This window comes from Microcaecilia unicolor, chromosome 10 (genome assembly GCF_901765095.1).
Source record: "Microcaecilia unicolor chromosome 10, aMicUni1.1, whole genome shotgun sequence".
In the NCBI taxonomy this organism is placed as follows: Eukaryota; Metazoa; Chordata; class Amphibia; order Gymnophiona; family Siphonopidae; genus Microcaecilia; species Microcaecilia unicolor.
In genome coordinates, this window is record NC_044040.1 from 125,924,457 (window position 1) to 125,944,863 (window position 20,407).

General features: G+C 47.7%; 1 protein-coding gene across 3 annotated transcripts in view; it reads right to left on the minus strand.

The window, feature by feature from the left end:
* KLHL24 (kelch like family member 24) overlaps nucleotides 1-20,407 on the minus strand; it is a 451,642-nt gene that overhangs the window by 219,471 nt on the left and 211,764 nt on the right. For all 3 annotated transcript variants that reach the window (XM_030216184.1, XM_030216186.1, XM_030216187.1), the window contains exon 4: nucleotides 11,357-11,475. In XM_030216184.1, coding sequence (XP_030072044.1) covers nucleotides 11,357-11,475 — 119 coding nt within the window. The remainder of the gene's footprint in view (nucleotides 1-11,356; nucleotides 11,476-20,407) is intronic.

The window sequence follows — 20,407 nt, forward strand, 5'->3', positions numbered from 1 at the left end:
GGGGAGAGAAGAGATCGCTGGAGGGGAGGGCAGGGGAGGAGAATTGCTGGACGTGGGTGGATGGATGGAGAGGAGGGCTGTGGGGGAGCTGAGGGAGGGCAGGGAGAATCGCTGGACATGGATGGGAGGGGAGAGCAGGGGGAGAGAACAGATTGCTGGACATGAGTGAGAGAAGGGGAGGGCATGGGGGAGAGAAGAGGTCGCTGGAGGGGAGGGCATGGGGGAGAGAAGAGGTCGCTGGAGGGGAGGGCATGGGGGAGAGAAGAGATCGCTGGAGGGGAGGGCAGGGGAGGAGAATTGCTGGACGTGGGTGGATGGATGGAGGGGAGGGCAGGAAGGAACGAGAAGAGGGCTGTGAGGGAGCTGAGGGAGGGCAGGGAGAATCGCTGGACATGGATGGGAGGGGAGGGCATGGGGAGAGAAGAGATCACTGGAGGGGAGGGCAGGGGAGAGAGGAGAATTGCTGGTGGATGGATGGAGGGGGCAGGGGAGAGAGGAAATTTGCTGGATATGGATGGATGAATGAATGGGGGCAGGGGAGAGAGGAAATTTGAAGGATATGGGTGGATGGAGGAGATGGCAGGAGAGAATGGAGAGTTCCTGGACATAGATGGAGAATTGCCGGATGTGGATGGATGAATGGGGGCAGGGGAGAGAGGAAATTTGAAGGATATGGGTGGATGGAGGAGACAGCATGGGAGAATGGAGAGTTGTTGGACATGGATGGATGGAGGGGAGGAAAGTCAGGAAGGAAATGCACATGGATGGAAGAGAGGAGAAATGTTGGACAAGGATGGAGGGAAGGAAAGACAAAGGAAGGAGATGCACAGGGAGAGAGGGCAGATCCTAGATGGAAAGGGCAGGGAGAGAGGGCAGACTTTGGATGGAGGGGACAGGAGGGAGAGGGCAGACACTGGATGGCAGGGAGAGAGAGAGAAGGCAGATGCTGGATGGAAGGAAGATGAGGAAAGCAGAAACCAGAGACAACAAACTGCAAGTAAAATATATATTTTTATGTTTTTGCTTTAGGATAAAGTAGTATTGTAGCTGTGTTAATAAATAGAACATGGAAATAAGGTAATCTTTATTGGACTAATTTTAATACATTTTGACTAACTTTCGGAGAACAAAACCCCCTTCCTCAGGCCAGGATAGGATATTGTAAAATCACTATACTGTACTGATCTGATCTGAGGAAGAAGGTTTTGGTCTCTGAAAGCTAAATGTATTAGTCCAATAAAATGGTGGTATTTTATTTTCTGTTTCTGTGGTGTTGCATTGTATGCTCAGTCTGGCCTCTTGGGGGTTCAGTTTAATTTTTGTCTAAATAGAAAGTTTGGGGGGCGATCCAAGATGGCGGCGTAAGAAGTTGTGTGAAGAGACGCTCTGAATCCTGACTTGGAAATACTAATTTTCCAGCGATAAAATGCCGCATACTAAAAGAAAGGGGGTGACGCGGATAGTTCCCCCACCTACCTCGACTCCCTCGATGACCCAAGCAGGCCTCGAACGTTTCTTCGCGCCAGTCTCCCAATCTATTGGAGGTATGGATCCCATAGCGGGGATCTCTGGGGAAGCGGAGACCCTGCTGGGAGAGGAAATATCTCTCTCTCCACCGTTAACTACGAAACCTCCGTGTCCGGCATCAGTAGCGAAGCCTGATGAGGAGCGCTGCCCTACCGGAAGTGTTGCGGGCAAGGTTCCCAGTGAGGGTCGGGAGACGTTAGAGCAGACGCCGGGAGCAAAGGCAGGAGCCTCAGGACGAACGCAGGAGGTAAATCTAGCTATGATATGGACAATGCTGAATAAAATGGATGTGACGTTACAACAGACCTCAGGAGAAGTCAGCACTTTTGATAAAAAATTTCAAGATTTGAACTCAAAGATAGACCTGATTAAAAGGGAAATAGCTGAGAAAGTAACTGCTCTTCAGCAGAAAGTTGATTCTATTCAAGAATTTAAAAGTGGAGTGATAGAAGATAATCTTGAGATCCGAAGAAAAGTGGAACAAATTGAAAATTTTAATAGAAGACTTAATTTGCGACTACTGAACTTTCCTCAACTCCCTGGCATTAATCCACATGATTTATTCAAAAAATACCTCAATAAGTTCTGAAAATTCCTCTGGATGCAATACCCCCTGTAAACAAATTATGGTAAAATTATGTATCATACCTGATAATTTTCTTTCCATTAATCATAGCTGATCAATCCATAGACTGGTGGGTTGTGTCCATCTACCAGCAGGTGGAGATAGAGAGCAATCCTTTTGCCTCCCTATATGTGGTCATGTGCTGCCGGAAACTCCTCAGTATGTCAATATCCAAGCTCCATCTGCAGGACTCAGCACTTAGAGAATTACACCCACAAAGGGACACTCTGCCCAGCTCACCACCGCCGAAACGGGGGAGGGGAATTAACCCAGCTCATCCCCGCGGAGCGGGGGAGGGACACCACACCCGCCGATGCGGGGGGATCTGGCTTATCCTGCAACCGCGGGAGGAGCTGACTGACCCTAACACCGCCGAAGCGGGAGGGGTACAAAGCTGCCCTACTGCCGCACGAAGCGGGAGGGAGCGCCGGCAGAATTTAAGACTCAATCCAGCCCCGTAAAACGGAGGGGAGAGGAATGCAGCAGCTCACTGTAACACAAATTCGTCTCAACTCTTGAAGAATCCATTGAAAAACTTGAACACGAAGTCCTCCTGAACAGGAACTGAAGACTAAACTTGAACCTGAAATGCAACCAGAATATAACCAATACAGATATCTGGGAGGGGCTATGGATTGATCAGCTATGATTAATGGAAAGAAAATTATCAGGTATGATACATAATTTTACCTTCCATATCATCATGCTGATCAATCCATAGACTGGTGGGATGTACCGAAGCAGTACTCACCCAGGGCGGGACATAGAAATCCCTGACCGCAACACTGAAGCTCCAAACCGGACCTCCGCCCGAGCAGCCACAGTCAAGCGGTAATGCCTGGAGAAGGTATGGGCCGATGCCCAAGTTGCCGCCTTGCAAATCTCTTCCAAGGAGATGGACCCGGCCTCTGCCATAGAGGCCGCCTGAGCTCTAGTGGAGTGAGCCTTCAGCTGGATAGGCAGCACCTTCCCCGCGGCCACATAAGCCGCTGCAATGGCTTCCTTGACCCATCTTGCTACTGTAGGCTTAGCAGCCTGCAGACCCTTACAAGGACCTGCAAACAGGACAAACAGATGATCCGACTTCCGGAAATCATTGGTCACTTCCAAGTATCTGATGATGACTCGTCTCACATCCAGATATTTGAGAGCAGAGTATTCCTCTGGGTAGTCCTCCCTATGAAAGGAAGGGAGACAGAGCTGCTGATTCACATGGAAGCGAGAAACAATCTTGGGCAGGAAGGAAGGCACTGTGCGAATAGACACTCCTGCCTCCGTGAACTGCAGAAAGGGCTCTCGACATGAGAGTGCCTGGAGCTCGGAAACTCTTCTGGCTGAAGTGATAGCCACCAAAAAGACTGCTTTCAACGTCAGGTCTTTCAGAGATGCCCTTGACAAGGGTTCAAAAGGCGGCTTCTGCAAGGCTCTTAGCACCAGGTTGAGATTCCACGCAGGCACCACTGAGTGCAGAGGAGGGCACAGGTGATTAACTCCCTTGAGAAAGCGCACCACATCTGGCTGCGAAGCCAGGGAAGCACCCTTCAGGCGGCCCCTGAAGCAAGCCAGAGCCGCTACCTGGACTTTAAGGGAACTGAGCGACAGGCCTTTCTCCAGACCTTCTTGCAGGAACGCCAACACTGAAGAAATTGGAGCAGTGAAGGGAGAAAGTGAGCCTGCTTCACACCACGCTGCAAAGGTACGCCAAACCCTGGCGTAAGCAGTAGAAGTAGAGCGCTTCCTCGCTCTCAGCATAGTGGCGATGACCTTGTCTGAGAAGCCCTTCTTTCTCAGACGCTGCCGCTCAATAGCCAGGCCGTAAGACCAAAGGGGGAGGGATCCTCCATCACCACGGGACCCTGATGCAACAGGCCCTGCTCCACTGGCAGCCGCAGAGGATCGTCCACTGAGAGCCTGATCAAGTCCGCATACCAGGGACGTCTGGGCCAGTCCGGACCCACCAGGATTATCCGGCCCGGATGCTTTGCCACCCGGTCTAGCACCCTGCCCAACATGGGCCAGGGCGGGAACACATAGAGAAGCTCCTGTGTAGGCCACTGTTGGAGAAGAGCATCTACTCCCAGGGATCGAGGGTCCCGTCCTCTGCTGAAAAAGCGCGGCACTTGGCAATTGGCCGATGATGCCATCAGATCTAGGCTCGGCTGGCCCCAGCGCTTCGTGATGTCCAAGAACGCCTGAGCAGATAGCTGCCACTCTCCAGGATCCAAGGTATGGCGACTGAGAAAGTCCGCCTTGACATTCATGACTCCAGCAATGTGGGCCGCTGACAGCTGTTCCAGGTTCGCTTCCGCCCACTGGCATAGATTCATGGCCTCCTTGGCTAGAGGGGCGCTCTTGGTACCTCCCTGGCGGTTGACATAGGCCACAGCCGTGGCATTGTCCGACAGGACCCGTACTGGCTTCAACGCCAGTACCGGGATGAACTCCAAAAGCGCCAACCGAATGGCTCTGAGTTCCAGGAGGTTGATAGACCACTTTGCCTCTGCAGGAGACCAGAGCCCCTGCGCTGTCCTTCCCAGGCAGTGGGCTCCCCAGCCCGACAAAGAGGCGTCCGTCGTGACGACAATCCACTCCGGGGTCACCAGAGGCATTCCTGCAGACAACTTGTCTGTCTGCAGCCACCAGCTCAGCGCCTTGCGCACTGCTGGGTCCAAGGGAAGGCGCACAGCATAATCCTCCGACATCGGAGTCCAGCGCTGCAGCAGAGAGTGTTGTAGTGGTCTCATATGAGCCCTGGCCCAGGGCACTACTTCAATCGTGGCCGTCATAGAGCCCAACAGCTGCACATAGTCCCAAGCCCGAAGAGGAGAGGCTACTAGGAACTGGTCCACCTGAGCCTGAAGTTTGACAATCCGATTGTCTGGCAGGAACACTCTGCCCACTTGGGTGTCGAATCGAACTCCCAGATACTCCAGGGACTGAGTCGGGCGCAGCTGGCTCTTCTCCCAGTTGATGATCCACCCCAGGGAGCTCAAAAGAGCAACCACCCGGTCCAAAGCTTTGCCGCACTCTGCATAAGAGGGGGCTCGGATCAACCAGTCGTCCAGATAAGGATGGACTTGTACTCCTTCCTTTCGCAGGAAGGCCGCGATGACCACCATTACTTTGGAGGTCCGCGGAGCAGTAGCCAACCCGAAAGGGAGGGCTCTGAACTGGAAGTGTCGGCCCAGGACTGCAAAACGCAGAAAGCGTTGATGAGGAGGCCAGATGGGAATATGCAGGTACGCTTCCTTGATGTCGAAGGAAGCCAAGAACTCCCCTGCCTTCACTGCCGCTATAACAGAGCGGAGAGTCTCCATGCGAAAGTGCCGCACTTTCAAGGCCCGATTGACCCCTTTGAGGTCGAGGATAGGCCAGACAGAACCTCCTTTCTTTGGTACCACAAAGTAAATGGAGTAACGTCTCTTGCCAATCTGATTTTCTGGCACCGGAACGACCGCACCCAGGCGTATCAGGTTGTCCAAGGTCTGCTGCACTGCCACAGCTTTGACCGGAGACTTGCAGGGAGAGAGTACAAACCCGTCTCTTAAGGGTCGGCAGAACTCTAACTTGTAGCCGTCTCTGATGACTTCCAGAACCCAAGCGTCTGAAGTTACCCTGGTCCACTCGCCCAGAAACGAGGACAGGCATCCTCCAATCTGCACTGGGCCATGGACCAGGACCCCGTCATTGGGTACGAGACCCTGGGGGAGGACCGGAGGGCGCACCTCCGGGACGGCGGTCTCTGCGAAAGGAATGCTGCTTGGGGGAGAAGTTCCTTTTGAAGGAAGAGGGGGCAGAGGAGCCCGACTTGCCCGGGCGGTACCGACGGGCTTCCTGAAACCGTCCTCTGGAGATACCGGGGCGAGCACTGGCCCGAGCCCTGATCTCTGGTAACCTCTTGCCCTTAGACGTGCCGAGATCGGTCACGATTTTGTCCAGCTCGACCCCAAAGAGCAGCTTGCCTTTAAAAGGCAACTTAGCCAGGCGGGACTTAGAGGCGTGGTCCGCAGACCAATGTTTCAGCCAAAGCCAGCGCCGCGCAGAGACTGTCTGAGCCATACTTTTAGCCGAGGCTCTCAAGACATCATACAGTAAGTCTGCCAAATAAGCCAAGCCCGATTCCAGGGCCGGCCAGTCAGCCCTCAAGGAAGGATCCGAGGGGGAAGCCCGCTGCACCAACGTCAGGCACGCCCTGGCCACATAGGAGCCGCAAACTGAGGCCTGCAAACTTAAGGCAGCCGCCTCGAAGGACGACCTTAAAGCCGCTTCCAATCTTCTGTCTTGGGCGTCCTTTAGGGCCGTGCCACCTTCCACCGGCAACGCCATTTTCTTAGTCACCGCAGTGATTAAAGAATCCACGGTAGGCCAAATAAAGGCCTCACGTTCACTTTCAGGCAAAGGATAGAGGCGGGACATAGCCCTAGCCACTTTGAGGCTCGCTTCCAGGACATCCCATTGAGCCGAAATTAAGGTGTGCATGGCATCATGCACGTGGAAGGTTCTAGGCGGGCGCTTCGTCCCCAGTATAATGGCAGAGCCAACAGGGGCTGAGGGAGAGACGTCCTCTGGCGAGGAAATCTTCAAAATGCTCATGGCCTGCAGTAACAGGTTGGGCAAATCCTCTGAGCGAAAGATCCGCGCTGCAGAGGGGTCATCCACTCCATCCGAGCGGGAATCCGTCTCCTTCAAGGAATCCCCAAAGGACTGTTGGGAGAACTCAGATACGCTGCCCTCATCTACATCAGAGGAAACAGCGTCCTCTAAGGCCTGGGAATCCACCCGAGGGCGTTTACTTCCGGGGGCCTCAACCCCGTTATCGGACAAGGGAGAAGGGGCAGCGTTTTGCATAAGGAAGGCCTGATGCAGCAGCAAAATAAACTCGGGGGAGAAACCCCCCAGTGTGTATTTCAGCAGCCTGGGCCACAGCCCTAGACGCACTCTCAACCGGCGCTCGCAAGAGCGGGGGAGCAACATGCTGCGCATCCAAGATGGCGTCCGGCGCGACACTCCGCGAAGGAGCCGCGCGGGAAGAACGGCGCTTAACTTTAGCCGCTTTTTTGCCGTCGCCCAAATCAAGGGCGGCCATGGCATGAACGTCTCCCAGCTCAAGGGCGGCCCAAGAAGAAGCCGTCCGAGCAGAGTGGCCGGCCAAGATGGCGGAGGCGAGCAGCGGGGGATGGGCGTTTATGTCGGGAAAAACCGCCGCGCCGGAGGAAGACCCGGGACACTGACCGGTCTCCAAACTGACACCCAACAAGGGCGAATCAGACTTTAAAACCCCCGCATCCCCGCTAGAAGCGCACACGCGGTCCGGGGAGCGATTCTTCGCGCCCTCACCCTCCGACGCCATAGGCCACGTGGAGATCAATCGGGGAACCCCCTGCCCGCTATAAAAAGGTAAACATTACCTGCTTCTCGCTCCGAGCTGTAACGACCTGGTGTCCCAGTGAGTAGCTGCAATAAACGTTTAAATAAACGTCGAAATAAACGCCCTTAAGGACGTCCAAAAATTTTTTTTTTTTTTTTAACGGAGCCAGCGGGAGGGGGGAGAAAAGGAGGGACCTGGCGCCACCAGGTTTGCACTTGCTCAAGAAGAGCCCTCAACCCCAGGTACTCAACAAAACCTAAAGATTAGGCTTGGAGACCTAGCCAGAGCTGCTGCTGTGTGTGACCATCACCTGCTGAGATAGAGAACATACTGAGGAGTTTCCGGCAGCACATGACCACATATAGGGAGGCAAAAGGATTGCTCTCTATCTCCACCTGCTGGTAGATGGACACAAACCACCAGTCTATGGATTGATCAGCATGATGATATGGAAATTATATTTCAGCTTCTAAGGGAGAACTGGAAAAAAAAAAAGATGTATCACACACTAATTTAGATCTTGATGATATATCAGCTATATTGGAACAAACTGTAGATGAGACTACGCAAAGGTCAATTTTGATTGTTTCCTTAATTTTTGAACAGGATTTGAATAATATCATGAAAATGTATTTTAGGAATTTACAAACCTGTTTTGGTGGAGTAAAGGTGCAGATTTTTCCTGACGTTACAAAATCGACCCAACAGAGAAGGAAAGCCTTCTTGGCATTAAAAAAAAAAGAACGCTTGAGATAGGAGGGATGTTTTTTCTTGCCTATCCCTGTAAATGTCTTGTTAGGTTGGGCCAGGTTAAATACACCTTTTATTCACCAGATAGTCTAAAATCATTTCTTGATTCTAAACAACTGTAGTAGTTAGAAATATTATGGGGGAATATATGCTGCCTTAATTACTTTTGATTAAAGATTTGTAATAATTCTTCTCTAACTCTGATCGCCCTTTTCATTATAATGGGGTCTAAGAAAGCTTAATGAATCATGATTAAAAGAAAAAGTTTTATGTTTAGGAAGTATGTTATTACTTTCTTTGATGATTTGATTTTGAAATGTTGTTATTGTTTCTCAAATAATGTGTTATGGCTGTATTTCAAAACAAGTGTATTCTTGTTTAAATGAAAAATTAATAAACAAATTGAATCATAAATAGAAAGTTTGATTACTTATTCTATAGTGGTTTAGGGTTTATCTTTGTTTGTGAAAAAGACACGGCTTTCAGTTGGCATTGACTGTGCAGGATCGACGATCTGTACTATTCTGTCTGGTTACGTTTTACAATAGGCGAATTGATGTTCTAGTGCTCACTGTAGTGTTTAAGATGCTTTCCTTTTCCTTATGTGACTCGTAGAAATTACTGCTTATGGTATGGTAAAATTGTTCTAGAGATCCTGAGTGTTTTGTATTCTCGGTATGCCTATTACTGGATTTTGGAGGGGGGTGTTAAAAAATGACCGGCCCCGGGTGTCAACTACCCTAGCTACGCCACTGGTGGGCCCAGAGCTAACATGGGTGGGCACTATGTATATAGGTTATGAGTAGCCTTTCTTGGGATATATACATAACATAGCTAGAATGTTTCCTCTAACAGCTTTCCATAGGAAAAATGTATTCAAATTTTGATAGCACCTCAATAATAGCAACACAAAATCCCTTCACTGCCTGGTACTTTGTGAAATAACACTATATCCTGCAAAGAGGCTTTTTAGAGCCTATGCTGCAAACCTTAACACCAATTCTGAATAGGAATACCAGTAACAGTACCTTTAAAAAGGCAGCAGTGAATACAACAGCAATACACATCCCATTGGAATAGCCAAGCAAGTCAGACTCATAGATCCTCACACAAACCACATGCCAGCAGAATCTCTCACCTGCTCGGTCACAGGTAGAACACAGACCAACCTTATCAATTACAAAATAAAGGACCAAAGTTTTAAATTTGTCCTGTAGTCCTTCCTTTCCCTACCCCCCCCCCCCCCCATCCATCCCAGTGGCCCAGCATCAGCCCTCCCCTACTCTTCCCTACCTCCCCATCCATCCACATAGCCCAGCATCAGCCTTTCCCTTCCTCACCATCCTTCCTGTAGCTAGGCATCAGCCCTATCCTACCCCCACCCCTCCCTATAGCCTCAGCCCTACCCTACTTCTACCCATCCCTTGCCCTTCCCATTCTCACCCTCCCCCACCCTGAAGCACACCAGCATTAAATATAAAACATTTTGGTTTTCTTAATGTCCTTTGCACTGTAGAGCCCACCCCCACCCAGAAACTCGCCTTTATTAAAATTTATTGATGGTGGGTTTCTGGGTGAAGGTGGGCCTGTCACTGAGGGAAAAAAAAGTATATTTAATGATAATACTTTTTTTCCATAGGCAGTGAAGAGTCACCCCCACCCAGAAGCCCACCACAAGCATTACATTGTATATAATATAAATAAATATATATAAATATATTTTTTTTACCTGGGCAGCTGGGCTTCAGTTTTCCAAATTCTTATACACACCATACACTTGTGTGCACGTGGTGACAAATGACTCAGAGCACTGTAGATTGTGCTCTGTGTGCTGCTAGCTCCTGTGCTTGACCTGTTTGTGGCTGCAGGAGAGGGCTGAGGCCTGGGGGATGGGGGCTCAAGCTGATTAAGCGAGCCTGGGAGGGCCAAATAGCTCCTCCAGCTACTGCTGGCACGGTGGAGGACACCCAGAGCCACGTCATTATACGATACTGCTACTGCGCTACCGCGTAGGATGGATGGAGGGAACAACTACGACGCGCTGCGCGGCCGCGATGGGACCTGCTGCTGCTGCAAGTGCATTTTTCAGTGCCGCCGCCGAGCCGAAGGTAGGCAGACTGAGGAGAGATCAGCTGAGCTGGCCCTGACTGTGACGTGGTACGCAGTGTGTGTGCACTTGGGTGGGCGGGCCTGAGGGAGCCTGGAGAGATCAGCTCAGCTGAGCCAGAGTGAGCGGGTGCCGTTTCTCATTTCTGTCGTGGTCGCTACTCGCTAGGCTAGGCTGCTGCACAGTGTGTGGGCGCTTGGGTGGGTGGGCCTGAGCTGAAATTGGGTGGGCCCAGGCCCACCCGTAGCTACGCCCATGGAGCTAACAGAATTAGCACAAGCATTGAGCTATGCATCCTATTTTATACCTATGGGCCACATGGAATTCAGTGCACATAAGTCTGTTAGCACACGCTAAGCTTTAGTAAAAGGGCCCTACAGAGATTTTTACTATGCTAAAATATTACAGAAAATCAGACATTACCACCAAACTAAAACAGCATGTGCCACACAAATCCATCTAAAGAGAATTGTAAACATATATTGTTGACTTTAAAACCACAGCAACACATATAATAACCTCCAGATATCTCCTGCTTTACTGACTTTTGAAAAACACTTCAACTATGAATTTAAACATTGCCTCAGACTGGAGCACAATGAACTGTGTTTATGTTACTGTGTTTCTAGAACCACAGGCAAAACCAGGAACTTTCTTAACTGCAATCAGTCAGTTGGTAAATACATGAACAGATGACTGCAAAGAACAAAGAAAGAAACTTTATTGAAAAAAAAAAGGCTTAAAAATTCTAAAGAGAATGAGAACTCAAACACTGAGGGGTCATTTTACTAAGGTGCGCTAATAGTTTTAGTGCACACTAAATGATAAGATGCCCATAGGAATATAATGGGCTTCTTATCATTTAGCGCACACTAATCATTAGTGTGCACTAAATCCATTAGTGCATCTTAGCAAAAGGACCTCTGAGTAAAGGTCATAACCCGACAAAGTGAAAAAATAAAAAAAAATGTTTGCTTACCTTCCCAAGCAAGACAGTCATTTTATGACGCCATCTGCCTTTATTTAGGGAGGCAACTCTGATCCATATGTTAAGCTGAGAGTTATACATCCAGACATCACGGCTATTTATCCTCCCACCTAAGAATAAACAATAACAGGGTGCCTAGGTTAATAGGGCAGGAAGGTGGCTATTTTTGTTGTTGCCTATTTTATATCCTATATGATTATTCCTAGATTGAAGGTGCAGGTATTAAGCCTACTTGAGAATAGGTAAAGAGTCATGGATTTGATATACCACCTTTCTGTGGTATACCAAAGTGATTTATATATATTGTATACAGGTAATTTTTCTGTCCCTAATAAGTTCACAATCTAAGTTTTTGTACCTGGAGCAATCTAAGTTTTTGCCCAGGGTCACAAGGAGCCACAGTGGGAATCAAACCCAGTTCCCCAGGTTCTCAGCCTCTGCACACACCAAATACATATGTAAATCATAACTCCGCCCATGGTCTACCCAGACTCCACCCTGAGCATTCCTACTGTACAACTATGCGCTGGATTGCACCATTCATACTTTTAGCTGTGACCTAATTTTATAACAGATCATTTACACAAATAAATAAGCATTTTAAGAGCAATTCTATAACTGGGCACTGAATTTATGAGCCCTTTATACATGCAAAACTACAAAATACCATCACTTATGTGCATAAGGGCACACTTTCCCACAAAAGTGCTAACAGGGTGCCTAAGTGCTATTCTGGAAGGTTGCACATGAGTGGCATAGTGCGTAAATGCAAAGGCAGAGCATGGGTGGGATATAGGCATGTCTCCCACTTATGCACTTATAGAATACTGTAAGTTACGTGTATCCATGCTGCATCAGTATGATTATAGTTATGCCAGGTTCAGTGTTCTACCCAAAAATTTTGGCCAGAAGGTAGCATGAAGGAGTAGCCAGGTGGAAGTAAGAAATACTACGCAGTACTATAAAATGTTCTGTTACTTATACTGCAACCCCTCTATCCCTACAAACACATAAACACTTATGGTAATAATCCTAATAAGCACCAAATGTGTTTATTAGGCTACAGGGCAAGGGAGGATCACAGAGCATTAACTGGTGATTTGAGTTACACTTTATGCTTAGCTACTCAACAGTCTAGTTCTAGGTACTGGAAAAGTAAAGCTCCCCCTACACTGAGTTACTAGAAAGGTGTTCTGCAAGAACTACAATGGTTTGATACTCTCCTTAGAATTGAGGAGTACTGAAGCTTTGTATTTATTTATTTATTTATCAATGTATTTATACCCCACATTATCCCCACAAACATGCAGGCTCAATGTGGCTTACAAAACCAGAGAGAGAGAGAGAGAGTTCTCTGGGTGATATCAGAGACAAATTAGAAATGAAGAGCAAAAGTGCAAGAAAGGAAAGACACTTTACATAGAACGGTACAAAAGAATGGGTCCAACCAGAATCCACGTTTGCATGCTTGCAGGGGTTAATAGTCCTACATAGGTCTTGCAGAAAATATTTGTACAAACAAATGAGTTTTTAGTGCCTTGCAAAAGAGAAGGTAGTCACTCAGACTGGTTATGGCTCTGGGAAGTGCATTCCAGTTTTGCGCACTGATGAATGGAAAGTTTGACGCCTGAATAGAGCCATGCTTACATCCTTTCCAGCTTGGGTAATGCAAGGTGAGATATAATCGCAATGTTGGGTCAGCATTTCTGGCAGGCAAGTCGATCATGGTCAGCATGTAATTAATACGATTCGCTCTTTGATTGGAAGCCAGTGAAGTTTAACAAGAAGAGGCTTTGCGCTATCGAACCGGGCTTTATTGAAGATGAGTCTTGCTTCTGTATTTTGGGCAGTCTGTAATTTCCTCAAAACAAAGTCTTTACACCCTGCTAACGTACCATTGCAGTAGTCTGTATGACAAAGCACTAATGACTGTATCATATTTCTAAAGAGATGCCTCGCGAAAAGGTGGCGTACCCGCTTCAGCTTCCACATCATGATGAACATCTTCTGTGTTTGCGCCGTTGCTTGTCTTTCAAATGTTAAAAAACGGTCAAAGATAACACCCAAAATCTTCAAATGATCAGAGATAGAAAGGATGAGATTGTTAACAACAATAGAAGTTGGATGAATTAACTTGCGCTGGGAAGACAGAACAAGGCAGTGTGTTTTTTCTGTATTAAGCTTTAGTTGAAAAGCGCTTGCCCAAGAGTCCATAACATGCAGGACGTGTTCGATAGACTTAATAATCTTGGATACTTTAGAATAGAATGGTATATACACTAAAACATCATCAGCATAGATATACGGATTGAGTCCCAAATCAGCTAATGTGATTGCCAGTGGGGCCATCATAAGTTTGAAAAGGATAGGCGACAGAGGAGAACCCTGAGGCACACCACAGTCTGCATTACATGCTGATGAGAATTGCGAATGCCCTTTGACTTTGTATGATCAAAGTGTGAGAAAACCCTCACCCACTTGAGTATGTTACCTCCTACTCCCAATTTGTCCAGCAGACTTAAGAGAATACTGTGATTGACCATATCAAATGCACTTGACATATCAAATTGGAGGAGTGGTACGTTCTTGCCGGTAGCAAGTTCCTGCCTTAGTTTGGTAAGTAGAGTGAGCAGTGCTATTTCAGTGCTGTGTCCTGCATGGAAGCCTGACTGAGAAGTTGCAAGCAGATTGAAATTTAGTATGTAATCCGTGAGCTGGCTTGTGACCACACTTTCCATCAACTTGACTAAAAGTGGAATGGATGCCACCGGTCTATAACTGTCAGGCTTTCAAAGCAGAAACTATGTTCGTGAGCCCTTGGGCCACTGCCGTGGAGCAGCAGTGGCAGGCAAAACTACCTCACACCAGAGACAAGGCAGAAATCTGACAGAAACAGCTAGACTTCACCTGCGCTTGACCGCCCTTCCCCAGGAGTTGAGCCCCTGGGTGCAGGCGGCCGGCAGGACTTACCGGACAGGGCAGGCACTGGATACCAACTAGGCTGAACAGGGACTGAGGGTCAGAGGGGAAAGGAATATACATGGGCAGCAAGGCAGGAAACTGGGCTAGGACTCACAGACAATACTACACAAAGCAGGAAATGGACAAGCTAAAGGACAGGAACTGAAAGCTGCCACGCAGCCACTGAAACAGGGTACAAATACTGACAGACAAGAGACAGGACTGAAAGCTGCAGAGCAGCCACTAAGCAAGAGACACAGACAAACAGAAACTAGACAAGGAATATAGACCAGAAACAAGACTAGAGAAGTAAGCAAATAAACCTAAGCTAAACTACACACAGATAACTAGAAACAGACAAGGAACTAAACAAGAAACCAGACTAGGCAGAAGTGCAACAAAGCACCAACAAACCAGGGACCTTAGATGATGCAAAGGCAAACTCAGAAGGTTTCCAAGTGGTAATAAACCCATCAGCCGCTGAACTCAGCTGCAGGAATCATGGGGCAGCTACAGGTGAGGCTAGCTGCCAAACTTCAAACCAAGTCTGAAGGGCTGGAATATCTGGACCGGACCAGAAAGAAAGTCTGGAAAGTCTATGGCAGCCACCGGTTCTAGCCACCAGTGGGCATGAGGAACACAAACCAAGACACAGGCAGAAAGCATACTGAAGCACAGAGAGGCTTAACACACACAGGTGCAGTATAGTGAAGTAATCAGAGCCATGCTGGAAGCAGCCAGCACACAGAGACAGAGACAGAACTAACTTAGGAAGAACAGACAGAAGCCAGCTCAGAAGCTGACCGCCGGAAATAAGGTGAGTCTGAGAGGGGTCACGACCACAATCGTGACAATAATTGGTGACATCAGCAACCTTCTTCTTGCAGTCTTTCGGTATAGGAGTTAAAACTCCAAAATCATCTGGAAACAAACCACACTGAAGCATATGATTGAGATAGGATGTAAGGTTGTCGCGTGCTCGAGGACCTTGGCATACTGTCAGGCTTCCTCCCCGGGAGCACTGGGTTTGTGAGTCCATGGGCCACTACCGTGGAGCGGCAGTGGCAGGCAAGATCACCTCCAAGGTAGAGATAAGACAAAACTGGACCGGAACCCCGGACTGGAGTTCTACACAGGAATACACGGAACTGGAACGCACCGGACGGGTGCGCACTGGAGTGGAGCCCGCTGGACTGGAACACACTGGAGGGCCCCACTGGACTGGAACATACAGGAGTAAAACCCGCTGGACTGGAACACACTGGAGCAGAACCCAAGGGACCGGAACCCGCTGGACTGGAACACACTGGACCTAGGCTTCACCTACGCTTGACCACCTTTCCCCGAGGGTTGAGCCCTCAGGTTCGGGCGGCCGGCAGGGCTTACAGGAAAAACCGGAACTGGAACTTGCAAGCAGGAACAGCAGGAATGAGGATCCAGGAGTGCCCCCTGGCACCTCGGCGAAGGCAAGGCAGCCAGGCAGGGAATGTCCGGGTTCTGGCAGTCGGCAGGTTAGACACAAGGACTAGTAGACTGTACCCAAGCTAATAGGAAAGCTATGCCCAGGCAAACCAGTCATACACAAGAAACATACACTAGGCAACTCAGGAGACTAGTAAAGCTATACACCAGCTAACAACAAAGCTGTGCCCAAGCTAACAAGTCATACACTGGAAACAAACTCAGAGCACTAGCAAAGCTATACACAGGCTCACAAGCCAAGCGGTGCCTAAGCTGGCTAGTCAACACTAGGACCAAACACAGAGAACTAGCAAAGCTATACACAGGCTAACAAGCCACACGGTGCCTAAGCTGGCTAGTCTAACACTAGGAACAAACACAGAGAACTAGCAAAGCTATACACAGGCTAACAAGCCACACGGTGCCTAAGCTGGCTAGTCAAACATAGAAACTCACACAGAGCAAACACTGAAACAGTGTACAGAGCAAACACTGAAACAGTGTACAGAGCACTCTATACACCAGGGCCCTAGATGAAATGCAAAGGCCCGGGCTGTAGTCTCTAAGTGATTAATAAAGCCCTTCCACACCAGAGGCACAGCTGCAGCAATCACCAGTAGCTAGAAGATTGCTAGGCTGTATAAAGAGAGGAGTGACCAGCAGAAGAAAGGAGGTTTTAATGCCCCTGTATAAGACGTTGGTGAGGCCCCACCTGGAGTATTGTGTTCAGTTTTGGAGGCCGTATTTTGCGAAGGATGTTAAAAAAATGGAAGCGGTGCAAAGAAAAGCTACGAGGATGGTATGGGATTTACGTTCCAAGACGTATGAAGAGAGGCTTGCTGACCTGAACATGTACACCCTGGAGGAAAGGAGGAACAGGGGTGATATGATACAGACGTTCAAATATTTGAAAGGTATTAATCCGCAAACAAATCTTTTCCGGAGATGGGAAGGCGGTAGAACGAGAGGACATGAAATGAGATTGAAGGGGGGCAGACTCAGGAAAGATGTCAGGAAGTATTTCTTCACAGAGAGGGTGGTGGACGCTTGGAATGCCCTCCCGCGGGAGGTGGTGGAGATGAAAACGGTAACGGAGTTCAAACATGCGTGGGATATGCATAGAGGAATCCTGTGCAGAAGGAATGGATCCTCGGAGGCTTAGCTGAAATTGGGTGGCGGAGCAGTTGGGGGGAAGAGGGGGTGTTGGTTGGGAGGCGAGGATAGGGGAGGGCAGACTTATACGGTCTGTGCCGGGGCCGGTGATGGGAGGCGGGACTGGTGGTTGGGAGGCGGGAAATACTGCTGGGCAGACTTGTATGGTCTGTGCCCTGAGAAGGACAGGTACAAATTCAAGGTAAGGTATACACATATGAGTTTGTCATGGGCAGACTGGATGGACAATGCAGGTCTTTTTCTGCCGTCATCTACTATGTTACTATGTTACTATGTTACCTTGCATCCAAACAGAGGCTTGACACACAGAGAAGTCAGCCCAGCGGGAGCCATCTTGGATACTGGCATAGAGGAGTCGGCGGCAGCCATCTTGGAAAAGGCATAGCCCACACAGGTGAGGTTCAGTAGGGCAATCAGCACACAGAGCCAGAGAGAAACTAAGACAGAGACAGACACAGGGACAAGCAGAAGCCAGCACAGCCACTGACTCCCAGAAACAGGGTAAGTCTGAGGGTGGTCACGGCCACAGACATAACAAAGGTGATCGAGAAAGCAGGATGGTGCTGAATTCATAAGATAACTCGGACATGGATCTAGACAACAATGCTTCTTGGAGAATCTTTTGAGCGCCCTAGAAACTGCGTCATTGGTGACTGGTACAAAGTCTGCCCAGTATCTGTCTTCTGGAAATTCATCCGCTGGGGGCTCAAAAACAGCTAGGAAATCTTTGAAATCAGAGGTGGCAGGCAGCAACGACATGCGGAGTTTAGTAATTTTCTCTTGAAAGTACTTTGCAAGCTCATCAGCAGATGGATGGTCAATGGTTGAAGAGACAACAGAGTTCGTGTTTATGAGCTTATTTAAGAGTTGATATATTACCTTTGAGTCATAATTATCTGTTCCCACTCTGTCAGAATAATACCGACGCTTAGCTTGCCTGATAGCGTACTTGTATTTTCTCTGCACATTCTTCCATGCAAGGAATGTGTCCCCGGTCTTCGTTTTCACTCAAGCTCTTTCAAGCCTTCTTGCTTTTTTTAAATCTGTTTCAGCTCATCAGTGAACCAAGGGGAGGAGGTACGCACACGCGAAGCCTTAATTTTGAGTGGTGCTATGACGTCTAGTATACGTGTACAGTTGGTAGTCCACTCCGCTAGGAAGCTCTCTGAGTCAGGCTGAATCGACCAATCCGTATTATAGATGGACCTCCAGAATTGCACCGCATCTATACGACCTCTTGTGGAGAAGGGATTACGGGTTTGATTTAGATGGGTTTCCTTTTTAATCCAGCGAATGGATAGATTAAATTTATAATGATCAGACCATGAAACTTGTGACCATCTAGAATTAGCTATGACTAACTCTCCGTATAGGTTATGGGAGAAGAGGTCTAAGGTGTACCCCCTTATATGCGTTGATTGTGTTGCTGGACACGTATGATCCCAGAGTGGAAGGAAGTCCTTAAAATCATGAGCTGTACTTGAGTCACTGTCCTCAAGGTGAAGATTGATATCCCCTAATAAGATAAGATTAGAGCTGGATACACAAGCCTATGAGATGTGTAGTCCATGAAGATCTGTTGAACATTGGACCAGCTACCTGGGGGCCTATAAAAGAGGACACAGTTCAACTGATCCTTCAGTGCTTTGGTATGGATTCGGATGGTAACAATTTCCAACAGATTTGTAAAAGACTCAGTGACCACGTCCACTATAAAATCTGATCGGTAAACTAATGCTAAGCAACCACCTCTTTTGCCATGTGTAATCCAGTGTTTTATTTTGTAACCCGGAGGGCACAAGTCCAAGATGGTTATGAGACAAAATGGGCAGTGTTTAAGTGGCAATCTGGATTAATTTCCACAACACTTGCATATCTGTTTACCAACATATCAATAATGTCACTGTGGGTCAGCATTTTGAGGCGCGACCTAGTTCTTTACATCTGCCTGCAATAAGGTAGGGGGGCAGTTTTGAGTGTGTGAGTTAGATATAAGTGGTTTTATGTCAAATTTTGAGAGGATGTTTAATTCTACTCTGAATGGAAGGATACGTGATTGGTTGGATATATGGAATGTGTGTGCGTGTTGGGGAGGTAGAGGTGTGTGTGAGAGAGCTAGGGAGGAATGGGGGAGGTAGGGGGTATGGGGAGGTTGGAGTTTATGGGGGGAGGGAGGTAGGGTTGGGGGGGAGGGTGGGGATGGGTGGGGATTAGGGTATGTTAATATATTACAATCTCACTTGAAAAGTTTTATTTCCCCTATTGAATGGGGAAATGTCTTGGGGAGTGTATTGTTGTAATGTGGTTCTTGCTTTCTGTATTCTGAGTTCTGTTTGTGTTGGGTTCTAGTGTTGTGAAATTAGTTGTTTAATAAAAATACATTTAAGAAAAACATTAATAATCCAGGGCAAAAATGAATTTCATAATATAACATGCAGGGCCGGTCTTAGCAAGTGCGGGGCCCTATGCAGACCAATTTAGTGGGGCCCCATCCTAGCCCCGCCCCACCCTAGCTCCGCCCCACCCTAGCTCCACCCCATTGATAAGATTATTCCATTTTAGAACATTTTTTAATGAAATTTCAAATAAAGACAAATGAAGCTAAACTTGTACAAAAAAACTGATTGAAATAATAAGCACAATGCTATCATGAAACCTCCCCTCCCCAGAAATTATTCAGTTCAAGTCCACTACAATTAGTAGTTCCAATTCTCATAACAAAGGAGAATAAAGGAAAAATATTAAGTAAAGATTCAGTACTTTCAAATTCCCCTACTACTCTGTAACCCATATATGCAATAAAATAAAAATGAAATGAAAAGATATACAATAAAATTAAGTGATGTGTAAAATCACTTAATTGATGTGTAAAATATAACGTACAATATAAAAACATATAGACCACCAAGGTATTAAAATTGTTTAAAAATATATACCACAAATCTCTGACTCAAGAAGACTCCGACTCTGTCTGTCATCCATAATTGTCTGACAACACACAGAAAAAAAGTAAAAATAAAATAGACACAATTAATACCTTATACACCAATATACCAGCCATACGGAAAATGCAGACCGTCAACAATATGAAGCTAGCAAGGGATCATAATACCACAATTCTCATGTAGAGCCACAAAACACCCTTTTAGAGGTAGTGTGTCATGATTTAGGCTCTACACCCTTTCTGATGTTTGGTGCCACCTTAGTAAGGCCAACACACAATCTCTCCACTGCAAAACACTATACACAAACTTGTGCAAAAACACACTCATAACCTTAACAAACCATAAACAGCACTAATTCCAAGGACAGGAAGAGCTACAACCTTATGCGTGGCGTGGAAAGGCAACTGTAATTACACCGGGCTCTAAAACACCAGTGCACAACCTAGTGAAAAACAAAACAAAACAAAAAGGGCTGCAAACTATACGCTAGCAGAATACTGCA